Source organism: Indicator indicator, chromosome 12 (genome assembly GCF_027791375.1).
Source record: "Indicator indicator isolate 239-I01 chromosome 12, UM_Iind_1.1, whole genome shotgun sequence".
Lineage (NCBI taxonomy): Eukaryota > Metazoa > Chordata > Aves > Piciformes > Indicatoridae > Indicator > Indicator indicator.
In genome coordinates, this window is record NC_072021.1 from 24406627 (window position 1) to 24432813 (window position 26187).

A 26187-nucleotide genomic window follows, 5' to 3' on the forward strand; every position below is an offset into this window, starting at 1 on the left:
ACTGGTTGTACCCTGGCCTCCCAGCCCCTCCAGCCCCCTCGGTGCCTGCAGTGCCCACCTCCAGTGTCTGCCTGCCAGGGTGCTCCTCCCGCAGCAGCTTCTCGCCAGTGCCCTGCAGCTCCTGTACCCGCCGCTCCCGCAGCTCCAGCTCCCGCATCAGCGCCTGGCACCGAGGGCAGCGTGTCAGGCACTGGCACTGCCACCAGCACCAGCCCCTCACCAGCAAGGCCAGCAGAGGAGGAGCCACCCACCCCAGCTCCGAGGTAACAGAGATAAAGGCAGAGCTGGCATGGGGGCAGAGCTGGCATGGGGGGGCAGAGCTGGCACAGGAGGAACACACCCACAAGGAGGAGGTGGCACAGGGACAGGGTGGCATGGTGCCACGGTGGCATGTTGCCACAGCTGGCACAGCCAAAGAGCATCCCCCTGCCCTGTGGTGTGGGGGCACCTCCAAACCCTGTCCCTCCCACCCAGCCCAGAGGGACAGGGAGGGTGCAGGGTGGCAGGTGCCAGGCCAGCAGCAGGCACAGGGTGCCAGGCTGCCCCATACCGAGTAGCTGTCCTTCTTGGCTGCCATGTTAGGGTTGTGGTGGCTCCAGTCGAAGGTCACCTCCTCCTCCTCACGCTCGCTCAGCCACAGCAGCTCCTTGGTGGCTGCACTGACGAAGCTCTGCAGGCTCTCCAGGTGCCGCAACCGTGACTTGGATGAGGTCTGGGGTGGGCACAGGGGCACTGAGCCTGTGCCCTCTGCCCCACAGTGTCCCACATCTGCCCACACTTCTGCCCTGCTGTGTATCACATCTGGTTCATCATCATCCTCCTCCCCACCATCCTCCTCCCCGTCGTCCTCCTTTCCACCACCCTCCTCCCCATCATCCTCCTCCCCATTGTCCTCCCTCCCCACCATCCTCCTTCCCCACCATCCTCCCTCCCCACCATCTTCCTCCCCACCATCCTCATCCCCATCATCCTCCTCCCCATCGTCCTCCCTCCCCACCGTCCTCCCTCCCCATCCTCCTCCTCCCCATCATCCTCCCTCCCCATCATCCTCCTCCCCATCATCCTCCCTCCCCATCATCCTCCTCCCCATCATCCTCCCCCCCATCATCCTCCCTCCCCATCATCCTCCTCCCCACCATCCTCCTTCCCCACCATCCTCCCTCCCCATCATCCTCCTCCCCATCGTCCTCCCTCCCCATCATCCTCCCTCCCCATCCTCCTCCTCCCCATCATCCTCCCTCCCCACCATCCTCCCTCCCCATCCTCCTCCTCCCCGTCATCCTCATCCCCATCATCCTCCTCCCCATCGTCCTCCCTCCCCACCATCCTCCCTCCCCATCCTCCTCCTCCCCATCCTCCTCCTCCCCATCATCCTCCTCCCCATCATCCTCCCTCCCCATCATCCTCCTCCCCATCGTCCTCCCTCCCCATCATCCTCCTCCCCGCATTGCTCCACATCTGTCCCCTCATCATCATCATCCCATCTCCCCACATCCTGCTCCCCTTCCATCACCTCCTGCCCTCTCCATTGCACCCCAGTTGCCCATCATTGCCCTCCTGGTGCCCCCATTGCCTATCCCACTGCTTCCCCCTGCCCCTCAGTTCCCCCCATGTCCCCCATCACCCCTGGTGCCCCTCAATGTCCCCTCACCAGCAGCTTCCCATACTGCAGCTCCAGTTTGCCCAGGCACTCCCGGTAGGCACCGCGGGAGCCAGGGGAGAGCTGGGCCTAGGGCAACCCAAGAGTGAGTGTGGGGAGCCCCACACAGCCCTGGGGATGCCCCCAGCCCCATGGAGACCCCTAGAGACATCTGGAGCCCCCCGACAGTGGCTCTGGGGAGGGACCCTCATTCAAACGACCCCCTAGAACCCCCTGAATGTGGTCTTGGGGACACCCCCCCCCCACTAAGAGCAGGGACAGGAAACTTAAAGGATACAGAAGGCATGGGGGTCTTGTAGGGCATGGGGGTCATGGGGTGTGTGGGGGCATAGGGGACATATAGGGTGCTGGGATTTGGTGGGGTGTGGGGGGCACAGGGGACAGGATGGGCACAAGGGGCATGGGGAGCAAGAGGGACATGGGGGTATTAGGGTCTTGTGGAGCATGGGGTGCACAGTGGACATGGTGGGCATAAGAAGCTTGGGGAACATGGGGAGTAAGAGGGACATTGCTGTCTTGTAGGGCACAGGGGGCATGGTGGGTATGGGGGACACTGGTACCCTGTGGGGCATAGGGAGCATGAAGGGCATGGTGGGCACAAGGAGCATGGGGGAGACGAGGAAGCAAGAGGGACAATGGTGGGCACAGAGCCTCTGGGAGTGGGTCCGTGCCCTGCGTCACCCCACGGTGATGCCCACCTCATCAGCCCGCGCCCGGTCGATCTTGGCACGGAACTCCTCAATGGACTGGTGCAGGCCGCGGTGGCTGCCCAGCTGCGCCTCCACGGTGGGCAGGTCCATGCCCCACTCAGCCGCTGCCAGGCGCCGCTGGTTGTCCTCTACCCATGCCAGCAGGTCCTGCAGGTAGCGCAGTGTCGCCTCCTCCAGCTCTGCCCTCGGCCGCTGGGGCACCGCTGCCGTCGTTGTCACCGTGGTCACCGCGGGCACTGCACCGGACTTGAGCCGCAGGTTGTACTCGGTGCGGATGGCCACCAGGCGCTCGTGCAGGCGGTACACCCTGCAGGGGGCACAGGTGGGCACAGGCTCAGCAGGGCCACCAGGGACTCGGGAGGCACAGGAAGCTGGGACATGGAGGGTATGGCGGGCACAGGGGGCACAGCAGACACAGAGCGCACAAAGGATGTGGTGGACACAGGGGGATGTAGTAGGCACAAGGGACATGGCAGGCAGAGGGAGAATGGTGGGCACGGGGGGCACTGGGAGCGCAGAGGACGTGAGGGTTTAGGGTACACAGGAGACGTGGAGGGCACAGAAGGCATGGCAAAGATGAGGGGCACGGTGAGCACAGAGAACATGAGGGCACAAGGGACAGGGAGGGCATGGGGTGTGGGCACAAGCGCCAGGGTGCCTGTGACAGATGAGGATGAATTTAAGGTGGGTGCGAGGTGGGTAAGGTGGGCACAGGGTGAGTACAGGTGGTTTCAGGGTGGGCATAGGGGGAGTAGTTGGGCACAGGATGGGCACAGCAGGCCGACACCTGTGGTACATCTGCTTGCCTTGTGAGCACAGGTGGGTACAGAGCAAGTTCAGGGTGGGTAGAGGGTGGGCAGGGGGTGGGCAGAGGGTGGCAGGCAGGCACGCACCGGCGGTACATCTGCTCTCCCTGCGGGTGCCGCCCATCCTTCAGTGTCTGGACATCGTTGAAGAGCAGCCGGATCATGCCATCCGCCTTGTCCAGGTCCCTCTCCAGCTCCGCTGCCCGCTGTGCCGCCTTGCCCGCTGCCAGCAGCCGCACGTCCTGCATGTGGGCACGGTCAGGGCATGGCGTGGGGCATGGCTGGGCACCCCTCCCACCCCCCGCGGTGCCCCCACACTCACAGCCTGGAGCAGGGCATCGGCCTGGTTGAGCTGCTCCTCGCACAGCCCCGACTCCATCTGCAGCTTGGTGACCACACGCTGCAGCCGCTCCAGCCTGTGGGCACCGTGTGGGCATGGTGTTGGCACACGAGCACCAACCCCTGCCACATGACACAGCTCCTGACACATGGGGTTGAAACCCCATCCATGGCATGGATGGTGCCCTATGGAGTGCCAGTGCCATCCATGCATGGCACAGGTCCTGTGCCATGGGGCATTCTTCCCAGTGACACACGGCAGACCCCTGGGCTGTCAACCCCATCCATGGCACAGCTCCTGCCCCACAGGGCACAGATCGCAGCCCTGGGACCCAGCAGGGCCCCTGTGCCAGCCCAGATCCTGTATACTCATGGCACTGATCCTATCCCCGCCGGGCACAGATCCTGCCCGGGCACAGCCCGTGTCCCACCAAGCTCAAATCCCACCTCAGCCTGGCACCGTGCCCGTCCCTCTACAGCACAGATCCTATAAATTTCTGGCACCGATCCCATTCCCTGAGCCGCCCCGACCCCGCCCAGTCTGGCACCAGTCCCATTCCCTACACATCCCTGATCCCGCCCAGCCTGGCACCGATCCCGCTCCCAGCCCAGATCCATCCTGCCTCCCACCACCCCAGAGCTCGGTGCCAGCCCAGACCCCATCCCTGTCCCACTCCTCCCCCCACGCCCATTCCCACCCCACTCCCCCAGCGCCGTGCCGAGCCGTGCCGTGCCGTGCCGGTCGGTGCCTCGCCGGCGTCCTGGAGCCGCTGACTCACGGCCCCAGTGGTTCCGCGGCCAGGGCCGGGGGGAGGCCGGGACACCCCACCCAGCCCAGCCCCGTGCTTTGGCCGCGGGTGCCCGCCCTGCTGCTCGCCCTGCTGCTCGTCCTGACGCCCAGCCCGCTGCCAGCCCTGCTGCCTGCTTTGATGCCCACCCCAGTGCCTGTCTGTTGCCCATCCCAGTACCCATTCCAGCACCCATCCCAATGTCCACTCTCGTGTCCATGCCGGTGCCCACCCCAGTACCGACCCCTGTTGCCCGCCCTAGTGTCTTTTCATTGCCCACTCCACTGCCCGTCCCGATGCCCATTCCGGTGCCTGCCCCGGTGCCCGCATTTGGCACTGGCCTCTCGAACTCTGCCCGCAGCAGCTTCTCCCGCTCCAGCACGGCCACGTGCAGCTGTCCCCATTCCTTCTCCACGTCCAGCGGGTGGTACCCGGGAGGCACCTTCAGCTGTCCCGACTGCACCGCACCCTGTGCCCCCCAAACATCACAACTTGCAGCTGGCACCCCCAGGGCCCCACAGACCCTTGGCACTCCCAGGTCCTCCCAGTTCCACGTCATCCCCAGAGCCCTGGGACCCCCAGTTCCTCCCCACCAAGCCCTCCTGGACCTTCCAGCACACTGGGACCCACAGGGGACCCTCAGTCCCTTGAGACCCCCAAACTCCTGGGCCTCCCAGTCCCTCAGCACCCCCCAGGAACCCTCACTTCCCTCCCAGCACCCCAGGATCCTGGACCCCCGGGACTTTCCTTAGCCCTGGGACCCCCACAACACCCCCAGCACCTTGGGACCCTCAGGACCCCGCAGTGCCCCAAGAACCCCAGCACACCTAGGTCCCCCAAACCCCTTGGGACCCCCCATTCCACCCAGCACCTCTGGGAGCCCCAGGATCTCCCAGTGCCACAGGACCCCCAGTTCCATCCCAGCGCCCCAAGACCCTGGAACCCTGGGATCTCCCAGAGCCCTGGGACCCTCAGTTCACCACCATGCCCACGCACCTCCAGGCTCTGGAAGATGGCCTTGGCACGGTTCTTGTCGGCCTCCTTGGCAGGCAGCTCCGTCTCCTTGAACTTCAGGAACTGGCGCCAGAGGATCTGCCAGGGGCGGGGGGCAGCTGAGGGGGCAGCGGGACCCCCAGTACCAGGCCCCCCCAGTTCTGGCAGCGCCCCCCATCCCCCCAGGGCTGGGTGCGTGCGAAGCAGGCAGGAAGGAAGGGGCCGGGTGGGAGCTGGCAGCTGGTGTTTGCCAGAGTGAGTCACGCCAGGGCTGGAAGGGCTGAGTCAGAGGGGCCCCCCCTGCCCCCTGCACGCGGCTCTGCCACTGCACCGCCACGACACCCAGCCCCCCGACTCCCACAATGCCCCACAGACGGGCTGGATGGATCCACCTGGCGCGGGGATGGACCCAGCTGGTGCTGGGATGAGCGGTGCCAGGGTTGCAGTTGGACCTCCCAGTCCCAGCACGGCAAGGCGGCACCACAGCTGGGGCCATGCCAGCTCGGGGTTGCCCGCGCCACAAGGTCTCGCCGCGGCATGAGCCCAGCCCACACTTGGGCTGGCGCCCAACTGGGCCACGGCCAGGCCCCTTCCCAGGCAGCAGCACCTTTCATGGGGTGCCAAGGCACGGTGGCACCACAGCCTCACCTCCACCTCCTCGTAGCTGGCAGGGAAGCGACGCTCCTCAAACTGCACCGTGTGCTGGCGCTGCCACCGCAGCAGCGCTGTCACCACCTCGTAGTACTCCTGCCAGCGCAGCTGCAGCTCCTGTGGGCAGTGGGCATGCATGGGCACCTGCCTTGGCACCCCTGGCTCGATCCCCTGGGTCTAGCACCCCGCAGAGCAGGGCTCCCAACTTGGCACCCCCAGCTCCTGCCACTGCAGCTCCTGCAGGCATGCACGGCAACCCCAGGCTGCCACCCCAAGCCTGCCACCACCAACTCCTGCCACCACAGCTGCAGCTCCCTGGGGTATTAGGCAGATGTGACATCCTGGGCCTGGTTCCCCCAACCTGGCACCCCATCTCCTGCCACTGCAGCTGCAAATTCTGCAGGCAGAGGGCATGTGTGTTGCTGGCTGCCCAGGCAGGAGACATGTGGCATCCATAGCCTGACACCCCCGCCTGGCACCCCCAGCTCCTGCCACCACAGCTGCAGCTTCTGCGGGCAGTGGGCACACGTGGGTGCATGCTTTGGCACCCCTGGACTGATCCCCTGGGCCTGGCACCCCCAGACCAGGGTCCCCAACTTGGCACCCCCAACTCATGCCACTGCAGCTCCTGTGGGCATGCACAGAAACCCCAGCCTGGCACCCCAAGCCTGCCACCCCCAGCTCCTGCCACTATAGCTGCAGCTCCTGTGGGACCCCCAACCTGGCACCTCCAACTCCTACCACAGCAGCTGCATCTTCTAGGGGCAGTGGGCATGCATGGGACACCCAGCCTGGCAGCCCAAGCCTGGCATCCCCAACTTCTGCCACCACAACTGCAGCTCCTGCGGGCAGTGGGGACATGTGGGTATATCTGCCAACGCAGGGGACATGTGGTACCGCCAACCTGGCACCCTGGCATGACTCACGTTGGCCTTGACGCCATCCTGCACCTCAGGCACCCGCGGCATGGCATCGTAGAGCGAGGAGACATAGGTGATGATCGACTTCTCATCCGGCTGCGGCACGTCCACGTCTGCCAGGGGAGAGTGAGGGGGTGAGGGTTGGAGTGGGGGGGTCTGTGGGTGACTCCCAGAGCCTGGCAGCGGCCTGGCAGCAGCCTGGCAGCACAGGTACCTTCGGGGTCCAGCAGGCGGGTGACACCCAGCTCACGCTCGGCGATGGTGAAGGCCTGGTCCAGGTTCTCCAGATTGCTTTGCCGGAAGACTTGGTTCATGTCAATCAGCATTGGCCTGGCATGGGTGGGCACAGCTCAGGACAGGCAAGGGACCCCGCTTGCAGGGGAAACCCTCTGGGACCACTGGCACACCCCACTGGGGCTGCTGGTGACACCCACACTGCTGCTAGGCACCCACACCCCAGGCAGCATCAGTGGCACCAGCAGCTGGTGAGAGCCACCAGGAGCCAGGGACTCCTCCAACAGCCTCCAGCAGTGCCCGCTAGCCGCAGCAGGGGTGTGTGCCAGCCCCGGCCCCACCGTGCCCGCTGTACCCACTTGTGGCGGTGGATGATGGCGTTGAAGAGGCGCCCGTCGCGCCAGCTGCTGCTGAAGTTGTCACACCTCAGGCCCTGGTAGTCCTCCACCATGCGCTGGGACCAGAGCAGCAGCTTCTCCTTGGCCGTCATGTCCTCCGACTGCCCGCTCACCTGGATGTCTGAGATCTGCCCACAGTGCCCACCGTGCCAGTCAATGCCCACCGTGCCAGTCAGCAACAACCTCTGCTGCCTGACCCCACTGCCTCCCCCCCGCTGCCGCCCCCCCCTGCTGCTCCATACTGGCACCAGGGAGAGCCCATGTTGGCAGAACCCAGCTCCTTGCTGTCACCAGCACCACCAAATCTCCCCATGGCACGGCACTGGGTGCCCACCACCTTCCACCACAGCTGGTGATGCCCCAGCCCCATCATCACCCCTTCCTGCCACAAATTGGCACCAGAAAGCCCTGCATTCTGGCAGAACCCAGCTCCACCACCAGTGCCACCACAAGCCCCATGCCTTGGCATGGCTCAGTCCTCCCTTTCTGCCCCACAGATGGTGATGCCCCAGCCCCGCTACTGCCCCATGGAGGCACCAAATTGGCCCTGGGGAGCTCCCCATACTGGCAGATCCCAGCCTCCTGTGGCATGGCATAGGGTGCTCATCACCTTCCACTACAGCTGATGATGCCCCAGCCCCACCACTGCCCCATATTGGCACCAGGGAGCTTCCTAGCACTGCTGGCACCACTGGCAGTGTGGCATGGCCTGTTGGCCACCTTCTCCACTTCAGCACGTGATGCCCCAGCCCATTGGCACCAAACTGGCACTGGGGAGGCCAGCATCCTGCACATCCCCAGGCACTCAGCACTGCTGGCATCAGCAGCACTGAAAGCACCATGCCCCTGCCAGGCCGTGCCAGGGCAGGTGCCAGTGCTGGTGCCAGGCTCACCTGGAAGTGGAGGATGATGGTCCAGATGAGCCCCAGCGTCAGCTTGGGGTTGCCATCGGCGATGTCATCATTGCGGATGTTCACCAGCTTCACCTGCAGGCACAAGGTGCCAGTCATAGGGGGCGCTGGGAGCACGTCACAGCCCAAGGGGTGCCCAGGGACATGCTGGCATCCCTTCCCCCACTCACCTGCCGATGCTTCAGGTAGTTGAGGGCGATCTGGACATTCTGCAGCTTGTGGAAGCGCATCCGGCCCTTCTCCCGGGGCTGCGGGCACACAGCACAGTCAGCAGGCACTGCCGGGCACAGCCACGGCAGCACATGGCATGGCCATGGATTCGCTAAGAATGGCCATGGCATCACCAGGCACGGCCATGGCATTACTGGACACAGACATGGCATCGCCCAGCATGGCTCCACCAAACCACCCATGCCAGGCACCGCAGCCATCCCCACACCACACACGCCACTGCCACACGCCGTTTGCACTTTGTCCCCGTGCCAGGGCCAGGATGTGCCCACCGCTGCCACCACCGTGCCACCTGCTGGGGCCAACTGGGCTTGGCCACGCCACTGGCACAGCCACCAAGGGAAGCCAAACACTGCAGCACCATGGGCAAGAGGAGCTTGGGCATTGGGCACCAGACAGCAGCAGGGGGGCAGTGCTGGCACCTGGGCCTGTGTCCCCTGCACGTGGGCATCAAGGCTTTGTCAAGCCAAGGCCAGCCAAGCGTCCACCACACCCTGTCCAGGCACACACCAGGGCCTGCCAGGAAGCTCCTGCCCATCCCACGGGGCTGCAGGCAGGAAGCTGCCAGGCACAACAATCCTGCAGTGGTGCTTCCTGGCACATCAGTGCCAGACCCATGGCTTGGGCACAACTGGTCCCATGGCACAGACACAGTCAGCCCCATGGCATGGGCACAAACAGCCCCATGCACACGCACAACTAGCCCCATGGCACAGACACAGCCAGACCCGAGGCATGGGCACAACCCAGCCCTGCCCATGGCATCCTGGCTCTGCCTTTCCCAGCTTCTCATCCGGCCTGTGCCAATGTGGTGGGGCTGTGCCAGAACTGGCATACAGCTCTCTGGCACATTCTGGCATCCCCACCATGCTGGGTGACCCCCAGCAGGACCCTCTCCAGACCCGCCCATACACTCCATGGCAGTGGCTGTGCCACGTGTTGGCTGTGCCAGTGTCAGCTGCCAGATGGGCCAGGAAGCATAGAGTGCCCACAGTGCCCCATGCCCAGCCTGCCCTTACCCCATGGCTGGGCTGCACAGGGGTAACCAGACCTGCGGTTAGTGGCTGTAGTGCCAACTACTTCACCAGGTGCCCCAAGAAGCTGGGTGCCAAGTGGCACCTCTTGCTACTGTACCAGGAGCCTTGCTCCAAGTCCCAGTCCCATGGCATCGCTGCCAGTGATGCCATGCTCCTATCTCAGTGCCACCGGCAAGGCCTGGCACAGGGAAGCCCCCCAACAAGCCCCACTGCTGCAGCATCTAGTGGTGCCACCATGTCCCCCCCTGGCACCACATGCTCCAGTGCTTCTCCTGCCCACCAGGCCGGGCTAGTGCAGCCACAGCAGTGCCAGGGCACCCCCCGGGTCGGCGCAGCGGGAGCTGTGCCATGCGGAGTGCCAAGGGCAGAACCACTCACCAGGCGCAGGGTCCGGATCACGTCGCGCTCCCTCGGCTGCCCGGGCAGAGCGACAGAGAGGAAGAGGAGGCAGAGGCGAGGGGCACAGTCAGGGCACCGCCGGTGCCAGGCGCCCGCCAAGCAGAGAGAGACCCCAGAGCAAAGGGTTAGAGGCCGAGGTGGCACCGGGAAGATGCGGCATGGAGCGGGCACGGCAGTGTGGCACAGTGCCAGGGGCCGGCCAGGATGAAGCCGAAGTGAGGAGATGCCAAGCAGGAGAAGGGTGGGCGATGCCAAGCGGCAGAAGGGAAGGCAATGGATGCGGGGGAAGCGGTCAGGGGCACGCGCGGCAGCAGCGATGGCATTGGGTGGCACCTACCAGGGTGTCCCCTGAAAGCACCTCCAGCAGTGAGATGAGGTTGTGCCCATCCCGCAGGTCCTCGTACAGGTCGTTGACATGGCGCTGTGCCTGCGGGCATGGAGACGGCATCACTGGTCATGCCGAGCCTGGCACCCCCTTCCCTGCCCCCCTGCCCCACCAAAATAGGAGTCGTGCCCCCTGCCCCATGCACAGTGCCCACACACATCCCCAAGCACAGCCCAGTGCCACCAACACCCCATGTGTCCCACCCTGTGCCAGCACACTCCAGCAGTGCCAGGCTGGGGCTGGCATTGCTCTGCCACATGCCAGGATCCAGCAGCCACAAGTGTCTGACTCGGTGCCCACCATGCCAGCAGCCATGGGGGAATAAGAACTGGTGCCCACCACTTTGGCAGACACAGGAATTGGACTTGGTACCCACCATGCTGGTACCATGTATGGTCAGAAAAGGTGCCCACCATGCTGGGGGTTGGACTCAGTGCCCACTATGCTGGTACCATGGAGGATCAGACATGGTGCCCACCATGCAGCAGCCATGGAGGGGTTCAGACCTGGTGCCCACCATGTGGGCAGACACAGGAATTGGACCTAGTGCCTACCATACTGGTACAATGGGGGTCAGACACGGTGCCCACCACGCCAGCAGCCATGGTGACAAAGAGGAAGGAGGAAGAAGAAGAGGAAGGAGGAAAAGGGAAGAGGAAAAGGAAGGAGGAAAAGGGAAGAGGAAAAGGAAGGAGGAAAAAGAAGGAGGAAGAGGAAGGAGGAAAAGGAAGGAGGAAGAAGGGACCAGACCTACCTCTGCTCGCCAGTGCTGCATGGGGAGAGGCAGAGAGAGAGTGGTTAGGAGAGGAGCAGTGGGCACAGCCTGGCACAGGCAGCAGGCACTGGGCACCGACACCCACCCCAGGTACCGGCAGCGCTGCCACAGTGGCACCAGTGCTGTGAATTGGGACCCAGTGTGTGGGCACAGGCCGGGGCGTGGGGGCCAGGAGCCGTCTCGGCGCGTGCCAGGTGCCTAGGCGGGGCTCTGGGGACAGGCATGGGCACGTCAGTGAGGCCCTGCTTTGGCTGGGTGCAGGGCATGAGTGGCACCGGGACGGGAAAAGGAGGTACAGCTGGAGATAGGAGAGTGGGATGGAGCAGAGGGGCATGGGGCACCTTAGCGGGCACAGGCAAGGTGCTGGCACCACAAAGGACACCGTAGCAGTGCCAGGGTGAGGGGGCTGGGCAGGGAGCTTGGCAGAGAAGCAAAAGACAGGAAAGGTTCCCAAAAGGTCCCCTGGTGCCTGAGGCCATGGCAATGTCCTCTCCCAGAGCTGGCACACTGCAGCTTCGGGCCTGGCATGGCACCTGGCACAGCCATGGCGCAGCACAACCCCCCCGCACAGGCGGGCACAGAAAAAAGAGAGGGGGGGCCCCTGGCGCTACCCCAGACCCACAGTGGAACAGGGCAGAGACTCCCGCACCAAGGTGCCAACCGCAGCCCTGACATTGGGAGCGCTGGCACAGGCAGCTCGTGCCAGCACCATGCCTGGGCCTCCGCTGCCCAGAGCTTGCCATGCTCTGGCATGGCAAGGATGGGGCTGGGAGCGCTCTGGGCACTGCCCCTGGCACAGTTGGCACAGGTGGCACAGGCCGTACCTTGATAAGGTGCTTGTTGACCCATTTGGTGAAGGTTTTCTTCTGGACACGGTCACGTTCATCTGCAAGAGAGCAGAGGGCATGGTGAGGGCTGGCATGGCATGGCACGGCATGGCACGGCACGGCACGGCACGGCACGGCTAGCAAAGGAAGTAGCCCCAAGCCATGAACCACCATGGGCAGCAGCTGCAGTGACTCATGGGGAGCAGAAAGCAGCTACCACGGACCAGCCGCTGCATGCCTGTACCTCAGCCCTGGCACCACAGCCCTGGCAGGGCTGGCACGGGTGTGGGCTGCCCAGCTCTGCCCACCGACACACAGTGGAGAGCCCCAGGGGCACCCCAGGGATGCCCTGAGTGGGCTGTGGGCAGGACTGGGATGAGTTTGTACCAACATGGCCCCAGGCACTGCACCACGGTCCCCAGTGGGGTGTGGGTGGCACCAGGATGAGCCTGTGGGGTATCTGTCCTGGCACAGCTTTAGTACATCCACAGTACAGCCGCGGCACAGGCCTGGCACAGCCCCAGAAGATCTGTGGGGCACAGTTGCTGCCCTGTGGGGTGAGGAGGTGCCTGGGGGCTGCCAGCCCCATCCTGCACCCACCCAGCCCAGGGTGTTGGGCACAGGCACAGCCCTGGGACTCCCCTGCAGGGTGCCCAAACTGCAGGCAGTGTGTGGGCAGGGTAGGGGCAGGGTGCCCTCTGGCAGGGTACAGGGGGTGTCTGGCAGGGCTGTGACTCATGGGCACTCCCTGCCCGCTGCCCCCTCATCACGGCATGAGGATGGGTGAGGCACCAGCCCCATCTTGTGCCCAGCACCCCCTACTCAGCACCCCCAGTGCCCACCCTGGTTTGCCCAGCCCAGTGCCAAGATCTCATCTGCTGGACTCTGCCCAGCACCAGAGCAGGTATGGTGGCACCAGGGGACACCCCTGGCAGACAGGGTGATGCCATCACCCCCTGCCCACGCTGCAGCACCCACCCCCAACCCCCTGCCCATCCTGGCCATGCCACGGCACCCACCCCCACCCCCTGCCCACACCACAGCAAGGCCGGGGTGGCGCAAGCTGGGTCTTGCCCAGTCTGGAGCATGCTGGGATCTGCCCAGGCAGCAGCCAGCACCTGGCACTCAGCACACAGCCATCCCAGGCAGGCGCACTGGCACCAGGGTACAGCAAGGGATACCAGTGCACACTGGGCACCTTGTGCCCATGGCAGAGTGGCAATCCTGGGGTGTGGCAGTGGCACAGGAGGAAGGAAATGTGGGGTGCAGGGGTAGCGGTGCCACGCCCTGGCAGCACCCACAGAGGCCTTGGCACCCCAGTGAGCTCCAGCTGGCAGTGCCCACCCTGTGGTACCTGAGCAGCGGTGCCAGGGCTGAACTGTGGCCGAGCCACGACCACGGGCAGGGTGTGGCAGGAAGGGCTGGCACCCGCCGGCAGCGGGGCTGGGAGCAGAGGCTGTGCCCACTGCTGGCACCGCTATAGGCACTGCTGAGGGCCTGGGACCCCAGCCCCACTGGATGGCCACAGGGGGTCTGGCCACGATCAGCAGCTCCTGCCCCACAGCTGCCCCCCTGCCTGCCCAGGGGCACCGCCCAAACACAGGGGTCTGCCCTATAGCCTGCCCATTGTCTGCCCCACATCCTGCCCCACGTCCTACCCCACGGCTGTCCCCCAGCCGCCCCATAACCTGCCCGGGGACACCGCTCAAACACGGGGTCTGCCCCACAGCCCATCCAGGGGACACCGCCCAAAGATGGACCCCACATCCCTCTGCCCCACACCTTCCTGCTCCACACCTCCTGCCCCGCATCTCTTGCCCCACACCTCCTGCCCCTCATCCTCCTGCCCCACACCTTCCTGCTCCTCATCTCCTTGCCCCCCATCCCCCTCTAGCGATACCTTTCCTGCCCTCCGATGCCCGCAGCACTGCCAGGTACAGGTTGTCCTCCGAGCCGGTTCTCTGCCCCATAGCGGGTCCCTGCCCCACAGCTGACCCCTGCCCCACGGCCGGTGCCTCCCGAGGGTCGCGCAGCCGAGGCCGGGACATGCTGACGGTGGCTGAGACCCGACGTAGCTCGGTTCGCCTTTGGCCCCCACCCCAGGGAGGGGCCGGGGACCCCTCCCCCCCGCGCCCCATAGATCCCGCCCCACAGGAAACCCACGGCCGCGCTTAACTCCTTCCGCGCCGGGAGCTGCCGCCGTACGTGGGGCTGGGACCCGCCCGCGGGACTTCCCTCCCAGTGCAGCCCTGGGAATTGGGGAACCTCCCGGACCCACAATTCGGGGAGGTGGAACCCCGTAAGTTTGCGTCTCGGGGGGCTCAGGACCCCCAGCCCCGTGTCCGGAGCTGCAGGACCCCCGGACCCACACCCCAAGGGCTCAAAACCCCCAAGACTTCGAGCCCGCGGTGGGTCAGGAACCCCAGCCCTGATACCTGCAGGGGTACCCAGGACTTCCCCCCAGCCCCACAACTAGGAGGTGGAGAACCTCCGGACCAACATCTTGGGGTCTCAGGACACCCAGGTCCACAAGCCTGAGGGCTTTGGGACCCCCAAGCCCCACGGTCCGGAGCTGCAGGACTCCCCTGGTCCCACACCCCAGGACTCCCAAGTTCACAAACCCGGGGCACTTGGTACCCCCAGGTTCACACGCTCGGGATCCCCCCCGGGCCCCCGTTCAGCAGCCAGAGCTCCCCAGGTTCCCGCTGGGACCCCCAGGAGACCCCAGGTTTGACACTCAGGACACCCAAATCGGCAAGTCCAGAGTCCTTGGGACCCCTAGACCCTCACCCCAGAGCTGCCAGTCCCTGGTGCCCAGACACCAAGGTCTCTCACCCCAGTTCTGCCAGTCTGGGAGGCTCAGAACCCTCATTTTGGGGCTCAGGACCCCAAAGTTCACATGTCCCACTCCCAGGCTCCAAGACCCAGAGCCCATCCCAGGGGAGCCGAGACCCACAGACCCCACAGGCAGGGAGGTTCCCATCCCCACGCCCACACGGCTCGGGCACCGTGCCAGGCCCAGGGCACTGTGCCAGGCTTCTCCACCCCAGCAGCGCTGCTGGGGACACATTCCGGACGCTCCAGTGACACCAGCTCAGACCAGCATCCCCAGAGCTCACTCCAGCTCCCCAAGTGAACACCCACAGCCTGGGCACAGCCAAGCCCCCCAACCCTGTGCCTTGGGGTGTCATGGGGACCTCAGGGTAGCACAGGATGCCAGGAGGAATCAATCCCCCTCCCTAGGGATATCTCTTGTCATGCACCCATCAAGTGGCATAGAGACCATGGGATGGTACTGGGACCTCAGGTTGGCACAGAGACTTTGGGGTAGCATGGGGAACTCAAGGTGGCACGAAGACCCTGTAGCAGCAGCAGCACCCACGCCACCCACCACCAGGGTGCCAGCAGCCAAGGAATGTGCACCCGCAGGCACTGCCAGTCTGGCTCAGCCCAGCCCAACACCCACTTCCTGCCAACACCATCACCATGCCAACGCCAACAGGCACAGCCCGACCCTTGCATGGAGTCCAAAGGGACACAGGGATGGCACCATCCTGCCATGACTCATGCCATGTTCTGCCTGAGAGTGGTGCCACAGGGTGCACCCACCAGCACCCACCTCCCTCTGCCAGCACCCACCTCCTTCTGCAGGCCAGGAGGGGTCCCGTTGCTCAGATGGGCCTGGCAGTGCCCACAGAGCCAGCTTGGTGCCTGCTGGGGACAAGCCAGGGCAGCCACCATGGAATGCAGGCAGCACCGGGCAGCACCAGGCTCCACATTTTCTGCCCGCAGCACATCTGGCACCGACACATCTGGCACTGACACATCTGGCACGTGGAGCCCAGCTGACGCCAGCACTCATCAAGGGGCAGGGACATTCCAGAGCCATCGCTCACCTAGGGCACACGTGGGCACTGGAATGAGGGGAGGCACAGGGCGGGGGCAATGGCACTGCTGGGGTGGCACTGTGCCAAGCCAGTGCTGCCTCATGATGCTCCACTGGCACCTGGGCACTGCTACTGCATGGCCAGGGCTGGCACTGTGCTCACAGGGGGTTGGTTCAGCTGCTCCACCTCCACCTGTGCCACCCAGTGTGCCAAACTGGTGTCAGCTCTGGAGAGATCCGGATGGTACAGCCAAAAGCTGCATTGGTGAACCCCGAGTGCTACAATAGCCACGGGCACCAATGCCACCATGGCACCTCCAGCACAACACTGGCAGCCCAAGCACCATGCCACAGCAGCAGAGCAAGACCTGAGAGCCACGAGATGCCGGCACTGGCACCCTCTGGCACAGCAGCTGCTCCCCAAGGTAAGGCACTGGGTTAACCCCCCCCCCCCCGGCTCCGATCCTGCTCGATCACATAGCAGCTGCCAGCAAGCCCCTGGCAGTGCCACCACCCTTGCATTGCATCCCCAAGCCAGTGGTGGCCTCACAGCCTGGTTACCGATCCCTGAACTGAGCTGTCACAGGAGTGCCAGGTCCCAGCTGGTGCCCCCAGGGACAATCACCAAGCCTGGCACAAGGCCACTGATGCTGCTGGTACAGGAACTGGTGCCTAGGGGCAGGGTGCGAGGGTGGGGTGGGTGCTTTGAAGAGCTGCCAAGTGAAGGTGCTGGCGCAGCCCATGGCATAGCCCCTGGCAGGGGCAGGGTCCCAGCTCAGGCAGCTGCCAGCCCAGCTGGGCCAGACAGGCAGGAGCTGCTGCTGCCTCCAGCATCAGGCCCCGCGGGTGCCAGCACCCAGCTGGGCCGGCCCAGCGCCTTCCCACGGCTCCTCGCTGCTGGCCAGGAGCTGGCACAGCCTATGGCACCCACCAGGGCTGACTCAGCACTCAGTGCCCACTCCCGTGAGCACCCAGTACCCACAGCTCCCCGTCATCTGAGCACCCAGCACCCTGGCACCCAGCACCCACCAGTGCAGGGGTGTTTGCCAGGTCGATGAGTGCCCCAGGGCCTTCCCTCTGCCCACTGCTGCAGGCCGCCCTGGCACAGCTCCCGCCGACGCGACCCAACCGGGCTGACGAGGCTGCGGCACCTGGCGGCTGCTGCCCGCCAGAGGCACAGGACGGACCCAGCTGCACCCATGGGTGGGGGGCACCCCAAGCCAGCCCAACCAGGACGCTGCTGGCAGGGTGCCCATGGCCACAGATGCCCAGCACCAGGGTCCACCTGTGCATTGACAGGATGGTGCTGGCAGCCCAGTTCAATCTGGCCCTGCTTATCTTATCCCAGTTCAGCCCAATTTAGCCCAGCTCAGCTCAGAGCCCAGTTCAGCACAGTTTAGCCCAGTTCAGCTCAACTCAGAGCCCAGTCCAGCCCAGTTTAGCTCAGCTCAATTTAGCCTAGTTCAGCTGAGCCCAGCTCAGCTCAGCCTGGCCCAGCTTAGTTTAGCCCAGTTTGTACTGGCCCAGTTCAGCTCAGCTCAATTCAGTTCAATGCAGCTCAGCACAGCTCAACGCAGCTTGTCTTAGCCCAGCTCAGCCCAGTTCATCCCAGTCCAGTTTAATTAATTTCATCCCAGCTAGGCCAACTTGAGCCCAGTTCAGGTCAGTTCAGAGCCCAGCTCAGATCAGTTTAACCCAGTTCAGCACAGTCCAGCCCAGCTCACTCCAGCTCAGCTCAGTTTAGCATGGTTTAATCCAGTTCAGCCCAGATTAACCCAGCTCATCTTGGAGCCCAGTTCAACCCAGTTTAACTCAGCTCAGCCCAGTTCATTTCAGTCCAGTGTAATCCATTCCATTTCAGACCAGCTAGGCCCACTTGAGCCCAGTTCAGCTCAGCTCAGAGCCCAGTTCAGTTCAGTTTAGCCCAGTTCAGTTCAGTTTAACCCAGTCCAGCACAGTCCAGCCCAGCTCACTTCAGAGCCCAGCTCAGCTCAGTTTAGCCCAGTTAAATCCAGTTCTGACCACTCCAGTCCAGCTCAGTTCAAAGTCCACTTCAGCCCCACTCAGTTTAGCCCAGTTTAGCACAGTCCATCCCAGCTCACTTCAGATCCCAGTTCAGCTCAGCATAGCCCTGTTTAACCCAGTTGCACCCAGCTTAACCCTCTTGCACTCAGTTTAATCCAGGGTCAGCCCAGTCCAGGTCAGCTCACTTCAGAGACCATTTAAGCTCAACGCAGGGCCCAGCCTGGTCTAACCCAGTTTAACCCAGTCCAGCCCAGTGCAGAGCTCAGTTCAGCCCAGTCCAGCCTAGTGCAGCCCAGCTCAGCCCCACCGCCGGGGGCGGGGTTCCCCTGACAGCCCCACCCCCTCCGCCCCTCCCGTTCCCCCCCTGCCCATGCCGGGACTCCCGCCAGTCCCTGGGTGTCCCCCGACGTGCAGCGGCCCCGGGACCCCCTCGGGACGCCCCGGACCTCCCGTTCTCCCGCGGTCCCGGTCTCCCCCGGTCCCGTCCCGGTCCCGCCCCGGTGCCAGTCCAGGTGCCCGCCCCGGTGCCCGCCCCGCCGCCCTCGATCCCCACGCACCAGCGCAGCAGAGGCGGGCGCTGAGGAGCCGCCGCCGCTCAGGCTCGGAGCCGCCGCTCAACCAAAGCCCGGGACTGGGGGGTGGCCGTGGGGGGCTGCTCGCCATGGCCCCTTCGCACCCACGGCACCGGCACCGGGAACGGCAACGGAACGGAACGGACCCGCCCCAAAACAGCGCCCCGCCCCGGGCGGCACTGGGACCCGCCCGCACCCCAAAAACACCCAAACGGGGCTTCCGGCAGCACCCGAACCCCGGAACCCGCTTCATGGGGACCCCCGAAACCCCTTTCACCGGGACCCCGGGATCTGCCCAACTCTGGAATCTGCCCGCACCCCGTAGCTGCAGGCACCCCAAAACCACCCAAACTGGGACCCCGAACAGACCGGGACGCCAAGAAGACCGGGACCCCCTTCACCGGGACCCCCCGGGAACTCCCTAGCACCCTGCACCCCATATCCAGTGCCCCCCACCGTCCCCAGCCCCCCACCCCCGCACCCCATATCTGGCACCTTCCAGCATCCCCCCGCCCTGCCTCGGTGCCCCCGGTGCCACCTGTTCCGCAGCAGCAGCAGCAGCAGCGGCGGAGCCAGGCGGGCATCGTGTGCCCGGGTGTACGGGTCCTGCTCGGGGGCCGGGCCGGGGCCGGTGACTCAGAGCCCGCGGCTGCAGCCAGCCCCGGGCGGAGCCGGGACCCCTCGGGACGGCCCCGGACACAGCAGAGTGGGCAGAATGGAGTGAGCACGGGCATGAACACGGGCATGGGCACGGGGATGGGAACAAGCGTGGGCCACTGGGCATGGGCATGGGCCACTGGGCACAGAGATGGGCATGGGCCACTAGGCATGGGCATGAGCACTGGCATGGGGACAGGCATGGGAACAAGCGTAGGCCACCGGGCATGGGCACAAGCATGGGAATGTGCCACTAGGAGTGCAACACCGGGCATGAGCATGGACACGGGCATAGGGACAGGCATCAGCCACCAGCATGGACACCAGGTGTGGGCATGAACCACGCAGCATGGGCATGGACATGGGCACAGGCATGGGCACAGGTGAGCATGGGCACAGGTGTGGGCCACCAGGCATGGGCACAGATATGGACACAAGCATGGGCTCTACCAATAAGGGCCCTGGGTACTGCATGGGATGCAAAAGCAGGACAATGCCCAGGTGCTTTGGGCTCTGCCACAGCATCCCTGAGTGGCAGGGGTGTACCAGAGCCTGGCACAGAGAGTCTGGTGCCAAGCCCAGCCATGGCATAACCACAGTGGGACACAGCAGGCCAGTCATGGGGGCAGGGAATGGCAGGGTGCCACGCATGGCTCTGCCTACAGCAGGTCCCGGCTGTGCTGCAGAGATAAGGGCTGGGGGGGGACCGGGACATGGCGATTGGGGCCCGGCAGCAGCCAATGTCACCCACAGCCAGCACACCGAGCACCAGGGCACCGAAGCACCAGGGCACCGTGCTGCACAGCAAGCTGCTGCCACCCTGCCATGGCATTGCCATGTATGTCACAACCCTGCCATGCTACTCGCAGCACATTCACTTCGCCACAGCCCTGCCACATTTGCCATGGCACCACCAAGCTTACCAATGCCCTGCCATGCTTGCTGTGGCACTGCCAAATTTCCCATGGCCCTGACACACTTGGCATGGTCCTGTCACACTCGGCATGGCACTGCCATGCTTGCTACAGCCCTGCCATGGTTGCCAAAACTCTGCCATGGTTGCCAAGACATCTCCCCCCAGCCACCATTTACCATGGCACTGCCATGTTTGCCACAGCCCTGTCACATTTGCCAAAACCCCACCACCTGTGCCAAGGCCCTGCCATGTGTGCCTTGTGTGGCTCCTAGTGCTGGGCAGTCCCCCAGCGAGGCCCCCAGGCCTGGCCTGGTGCGGTGGCTGCAGTTCGGCATTTCCCGGTGAGTCATGGCCTGGCAGCAGACTCAATCCCACAGCCTCCGGCCTGGCACCACCAGATGCTGCTGTGGTGGAAAAACTGAGTGGGGCTGGCGGGGGGGTGCATAGCCAGTGGGGTTCCTGAGGCTCTGGGGGCTGCCCCCTCCCGCCACTGCTGGCACCGTGCCGGCAGCCTTGGCAACAGGGCCAAACAGGCCCCAAACAGCACTCGCCACATCCTGCTGTGGCACTGGCAGCTGTGCCAGTGGGGCGTGTGGTGCCGCTATGCACCCAAAGCCCCTCAGAAGCCCCATGCCCACTGTTCCCAGTGCCAGCTGCATCCCAGTGACAGCCACTGTGGGACAGGAATGAAAAATGGCACATGCCCACCAAATGCCCACCAAAACAAAATTGCCACCAAAAGGGGCTGGGTGAGAGCAGAGCTTGGCATAGACCTGGGCATGCAGCTGAGCACAGAGCTGGGCAGAGGTAGCTGCGTGCCTCCCCCTGCCCCCGACCAGGGATTCCAGGGAAAATGCTTAAAATACCCACCCCCCCACTCAGTCACTGCCCATCACATCACCATGGCATAGGGCCCACGGGCAGACACACCCCACCGCCCCCAAGCCCAAGAGGGTTTGGGGAGCCTAGAAGTTGCCACAGCCCCCCAACCCCTCTTAGCAGTGGATGAAGGTGATGGTCTGGCACAGCCTGGCACAGCCTGGCATGGCACAGCTGGGATGATGGGTACTGTCAGGTGTGACCTTGGCAGTGCCCTTCAGCCAGTCCTGGGCAGATGCCAGGGACAGCAGGTCCCTCTCCAGCTCCCCCACTGTCAAGGTGCCCGGCCCACGTTATCTGCCTGCAGGCAGTGAGTATGGGCAGCAGCAGGCACGGGCAGCAGCAGGCACAGGCAGCACTGGGTATGGGCAGCACCGAGTACAGGCAGCAGCAGGCACAGGCACAGGCACTACCCAGTGTGGGCAGCAGTGGGCACAGGCAGCAGCTGCTGCCACATACCCAGCAAACCGCAGCCAACGCCCTGGAAAGTGCCAGAAACTGCTGGCACCATGGTGAGGGGGTGCCAGGCCCTTGGCAAGAGAGGTGCCAGGCCCATGGTGGGGAGATGCTGCTGGGGACCCTCCCCACTACAGCACCAGTGCCCAGGGGGCATTGCCAGGGCCCCCCACCCCAATAGCACCTATGCTGGGGGGTTCTGCTGTAGCTGCTGCCCCTAATAGTATCAAGGTGGGGGGCAGCTGCTGCTGGGACCCCCTCACGCCCAAATAAGATGGGAAGTGGGGGGGAGACTGTTGCATCAGTGTGGGGGGGTCCCAGGGTGGGAGGTCCCAAGACAGGGGTGTCTGAGGGTGGGGGCTGCCAGGGTGCAGGATCCCAAGGTGAGTGGCCTCTAAGAAGAGGGGTCCCGAGGTGAGAGGGTGTCCAGGTAGGGGGGTTCCAAATAGGGGGTCCCAAGCTAGGGAGTTCCCAAGAGGGTTGATCTCAGGAGGTGGGGGGGTAGGGTCCCAGAGTGAGAGGTCCCAAGTTGCAGGGGTCCCAAGTTGCAGGGGTCCCAGGGTGCGGGGAGGGTCTCATCCAGATGCTGAGTCACCGCTGGCTCCCATCACCCCATACCCAGCGCCGTAGCCCCCCAAATGTCCCCCGTGGGGGCAGCAGCTTCAACCCCCCGCCTCCCTTTCCCAGCGAGCGGGGGGGGGGGCGGGGCGGGGCGGGGGGGCGGGGCCGAGGGGATCCGAACGCAGCCGAACGGAGCCGAACGGAGCCGAACTCACCTGTGCCCTCCTCCGGGTCCGCTCCCCGCCGCCTCAAGAACCAGACCAGGGCGAGGGACGCGGCGTGCCCCGCGGCCACCAGGGACGGGAACAGGGCCCCCGAGTCTTCCATGGCCCGGCTGGCCAGGCTCAACTCGGCTCGGCCCGGCTAGGCTCAGCCCGGCTCGGCTCGGTCCGGCTCCGCCCCCCCCCGGCCCATCCCGCTCCGCCTTAACCCCTCCCGAGACAGACCCAGGAGGGCCCGGACCCTGCCACCCCCCCCGCCGGTGTGTCCCAAACACCCCCCCATCAATGTTCCCCCCCCCGGTCCCCTCCCCCACCAAGGCTTTTTATATCCGCGACAGGACGGCGCCACCCCCCCCCTTTCTAAAACAGTTTCTAACCACCCCCACCCCCAAAAAAACCCACCCCAAATCACCGGTACCCCCCCGGGGGGGGACACGTACCCGGTACGACCTTCATTGGGGGAGGGGGGGTCGCGGAAGGGTGCGGGCAGGGTGCGGGCAGCGGCTAGCTCGGTACCGGCAGCGGGGGGGGGGGGGCAGCGGCGGGGTGGATATAAATAAGCGGGGCCGTCACCGGGCTGCGAACATGAGACACTGAGGGGGGGGAGGAAGGGGGGCGGGGCAGCAGAGACCCTCTCCCGGGACCCCCCACCCGGTGCTGGCCCTGGTGCTGGGGGGGGGTCCCCGGTGACCACCCCGGAGATGTGAATGGTACCAGCACTAACTGGCTAGATTCTGGGGGGTGGGCTGCAGGGGGCTGAGAAGGTCTGGCGAGTTCGGATCGGCAGAACCTTCCCCACCCCCTGAGACCACCCCCTCCGCCTCAGCACAAATCCCCCCACCCGCTGCTGGGGCGTCCCCAGTGACCACCCCGGGGGGCGTGAATGGTACCAGCACCAATGGGCCGGGTACGGGAGGGGATTGGGGGTGCTGAGAGGATCCGGAGGGTACCGACTCCACTCTCCCCCAACCACCGGGACATCCCCCCCTCGGCACAAGCACCCCACTCCACGGCCGTCCCGGTCCTGGCTCCGGGACGGGTTTTCCCCCAGCAGCAGCGCCGGGGTTGGGGGAAGACGGAAAACCCGGAACGGAGCAACGGAGTGGGGGGAGGGGAGGGGGTAAGGGGAGGGGGGGCCGCGATGTGGGACCCATGGGACCGGCCTCCTCCCCACCCCTCCCCCTCCGGGTGAGTCACGGAGCTGGAAACTTGGAACGGGGCTGGCTGGGGAGGGGGGGGCGGGACCGGGAGTGAGTCACAGCCCGGGGCGGGGGGGAACACACGGGCTAGGGGGGGCCCCGGCGGGTCCAGCTGCAGCGATCGGGTGTCGGGATCGGGTGTCGCGGGGAACTCACACACACAAGGACCCCCCCGCAGCCCCTTCCCCACTCACAGCTGCTGCTGTCGGTCCCTGCGGAGCCAGTGCTAACCCCCCACCCTCAGTGATAACAGCCCCAGTTATCGGCACAGTACGGCACAGCCCCCCCAGTGTTAAAGACCCCTCCTAGTACTGCACAGACCTCCGGTACTAAACCCCACCAAAATAGCTCCCCCCAAGCACAACCCCTGCCCATCTTGAGCAGCGGGAGGGGGTTGTCAACAACAGTGAGGCCCCCTCGGCAGCACCCAAAGTCCTCAGCAGCCCTTGGGCATCGCAAAGACTCCCACACAGGATCCCACACACACCGTGGCCACCCCCTCCCCCAGGTACTGGTACCAGCAGAGCCCCCTTCCCCCCCATCCAGGGACATCCTGAGCTGTGCCAGTGCCCAGGGTTCCCATGGGTGTGGGGTTGATGCAGAGGGCATGAGGGCTGCAGGTACCCCCTGCTCCTGCCCAGCAGTGTGGCCGGGGGCTGAGCGTGGCTGTAGGGCATTGCACCAGGAGTTCACCCAGGTGGTGCCACCCACAGGTGCTGCCAAAGGACCCTTCTCCCACCCCTCACCCTTCCCCCCCCATAGGTGCCAGTCAGTACCTGGGGCTGGGGGATCATCAGGGGAGGGCAGCTGGGACACCCCCCCCATGGCATTGCCAGGGTTCACATGCTCCTCGGCCTCCTCCTTCCTGCGGTAGATCCGCTCACCACGGCGTGCCTGGATGGTGCCAGTATCAGTGCCAGTGTCGGTTCTGCTGCTGCTGGTGGCATTGGCAGACACTTTGGTAGACACATTGTTGGACACATTGGCGGTGGCTTTGGCAGAGGTGTTGGTAGCGGTGTGGGGGGCACGGCGAGGGGGCTGTGCCGGGTGCCGTACCCGCTGCATGGAGCGTGGCACAATGTCAGGTGGCAGGTGCAGGTACTGGCGCAGGTGGGCGATGCCAGCATCCGTCAGGTACCAGTAGAAGTGGCGCCAGGCGAAGGTCTCCCTCACCAGGCCGCGGGAACGCAGCGAGCCCATGGCCCGCAGCACCTCCACATTGGGCACCCCGGGCAGCTGCGGGTGGGTACGGCGTGGGCGTGGGTCCTTCTCGGCCACCAGCACACCCTCACGGAACAGCAGCTCCAGGATGGCACGGAGCCGCTCCAGCGGCATCAGCATCCCTGCCACCATGGTGCACAGCGGGCACGGAGTGGGCACAGAGTGGGCACCAAGTTTGAGGGACTAGCACAGCTCACCACAGCTCGGATCAGGTACAGCCCAGTATGGCCCAGTACAGCTCACCACAGCCTGGTCTGGCCCAGTATAGCTCAGTAAGGACTGGCCCAGCTTGGCACAGCCCAGTATGGCCCAACAGAGCTTACTGGTAGTTGACAGTATGTATGGACCAGCACAGCTCAGCACAGTTCAGTATAGCCCAGTATGGCCCACTATGGTCCAACACAGCTCACCAGTACTGGGTACAGCTTGGTACAGCCTGGCACAGCTTGGTATAGCCCAGTATAGCTTGGCACAGCTCGGTACGGCCCACTATGGTCAGGTACAGCTCACCACAGGTTGGTACAGCCCAGTATGGTCCAGCGCAGCCCAGTATGGTCTTGGCACAGCTCACCACAGCCTAGCACAGCTCGGTACAGTTTGGCACGGCTCACCACAGGTTGGCGCAGCCCGGTACGGTCCAGCACAGCCCAGTATGGTCCAGTATAGCCCAACACAGCCCGGTATGGTCCAATAGCTCGGCACAGCTCAGGATGTTCTGGCACAGCTCAGCACGGTCCAGTATCATCCAGTGCACCCCAGTATGGTCCAGTACAAGCCAGTACAGCCCGCTATAGTCCAGTGCGGTCCAGTCCAGCCCTGTACGTCCCAGTCCAGCTCAGCACAGCCCGGCACGTCCCGGCACGGCTCGGCCCGGCGCGGCTCCACCCCCGGCCGGGGCTCCCTGACTCAGCGGCCCCTCCCCAGGCCCGGGGGGGGGGGCCGGCCGAGCCCGTTTCATCCCCCCGGGACAGACCCGGGACAGACCCAGACAAACCAAACCCCCCCGGACCCAACGGGCCGGTTCCTACCTGAGAATGGCCCGGGGCCAACCCCCCGGCGCCCCGGGAGTGGCCCTGGGCGGGGGACTCGGGTACGAGCCCCCCCTACACACAGCCCCGCGGGGACCCTCCGTCCGGGGGGGAAACACAAGGGACCGCTGGTCTGGGAGGGGAACCGGGGGAGGAAGGTTCCGAGGCAGGGGTTACCACCTGCCCCTGTACCCCCCGGGAGCATCCCTGAGGGAAGGGGGAGGAGAGGGGGGCAGGGGCAGGCTGGGAGGGGGCAGTAGGGGTCGAGGACATTCGGGGGGTGCAGGAGTAGCATTTGCAGCCTTCCCCTCCGATACCCCCCTATACACACACCCCCTCCCACCCTTCTCAGGGACCCTCCCATCCCTGCAGAACCCTAGTGTGCCCCCCCGGAGCTAGTAAGTGGGCACCAGCCAGTTGCCCACCCCCACTCTGGCACCCAGGTCCCCACCCTCGGGCGCACCCAGTGCTCACTGGGGATTTTCGGGGGGGCCGGGGGCGG

At 65.2% G+C, this 26187-nt stretch overlaps 1 protein-coding gene across 1 annotated transcript in view; it reads right to left on the reverse strand.

Annotated features, from left to right (window-relative positions):
* Positions 1 to 24789, reverse strand: part of PLEC (plectin) — a 25197-nt gene extending 408 nt beyond the window's left edge. The window contains exons 1-23 of the mRNA XM_054385429.1: positions 24213 to 24789; positions 22754 to 22830; positions 22232 to 22379; positions 20506 to 20793; positions 19066 to 19343; positions 18533 to 18872; positions 12062 to 12123; positions 11217 to 11231; positions 10415 to 10504; positions 8581 to 8658; positions 8393 to 8485; positions 7461 to 7627; positions 7082 to 7197; positions 6874 to 6980; positions 5945 to 6064; positions 5300 to 5395; positions 4645 to 4772; positions 3499 to 3592; positions 3264 to 3418; positions 2359 to 2677; positions 1652 to 1729; positions 551 to 712; positions 59 to 163 (exon numbers count right to left, since the gene is read on the reverse strand). Of these exons, the coding sequence (XP_054241404.1) occupies positions 59 to 163; positions 551 to 712; positions 1652 to 1729; positions 2359 to 2677; positions 3264 to 3418; positions 3499 to 3592; positions 4645 to 4772; positions 5300 to 5395; positions 5945 to 6064; positions 6874 to 6980; positions 7082 to 7197; positions 7461 to 7627; positions 8393 to 8485; positions 8581 to 8658; positions 10415 to 10504; positions 11217 to 11231; positions 12062 to 12123; positions 18533 to 18872; positions 19066 to 19343; positions 20506 to 20793; positions 22232 to 22379; positions 22754 to 22830; positions 24213 to 24789 (3693 nt within the window). The remainder of the gene's footprint in view (positions 1 to 58; positions 164 to 550; positions 713 to 1651; positions 1730 to 2358; positions 2678 to 3263; positions 3419 to 3498; positions 3593 to 4644; positions 4773 to 5299; positions 5396 to 5944; positions 6065 to 6873; positions 6981 to 7081; positions 7198 to 7460; positions 7628 to 8392; positions 8486 to 8580; positions 8659 to 10414; positions 10505 to 11216; positions 11232 to 12061; positions 12124 to 18532; positions 18873 to 19065; positions 19344 to 20505; positions 20794 to 22231; positions 22380 to 22753; positions 22831 to 24212) is intronic.
* Positions 24790 to 26187: the final 1398 nt, after the last annotated feature.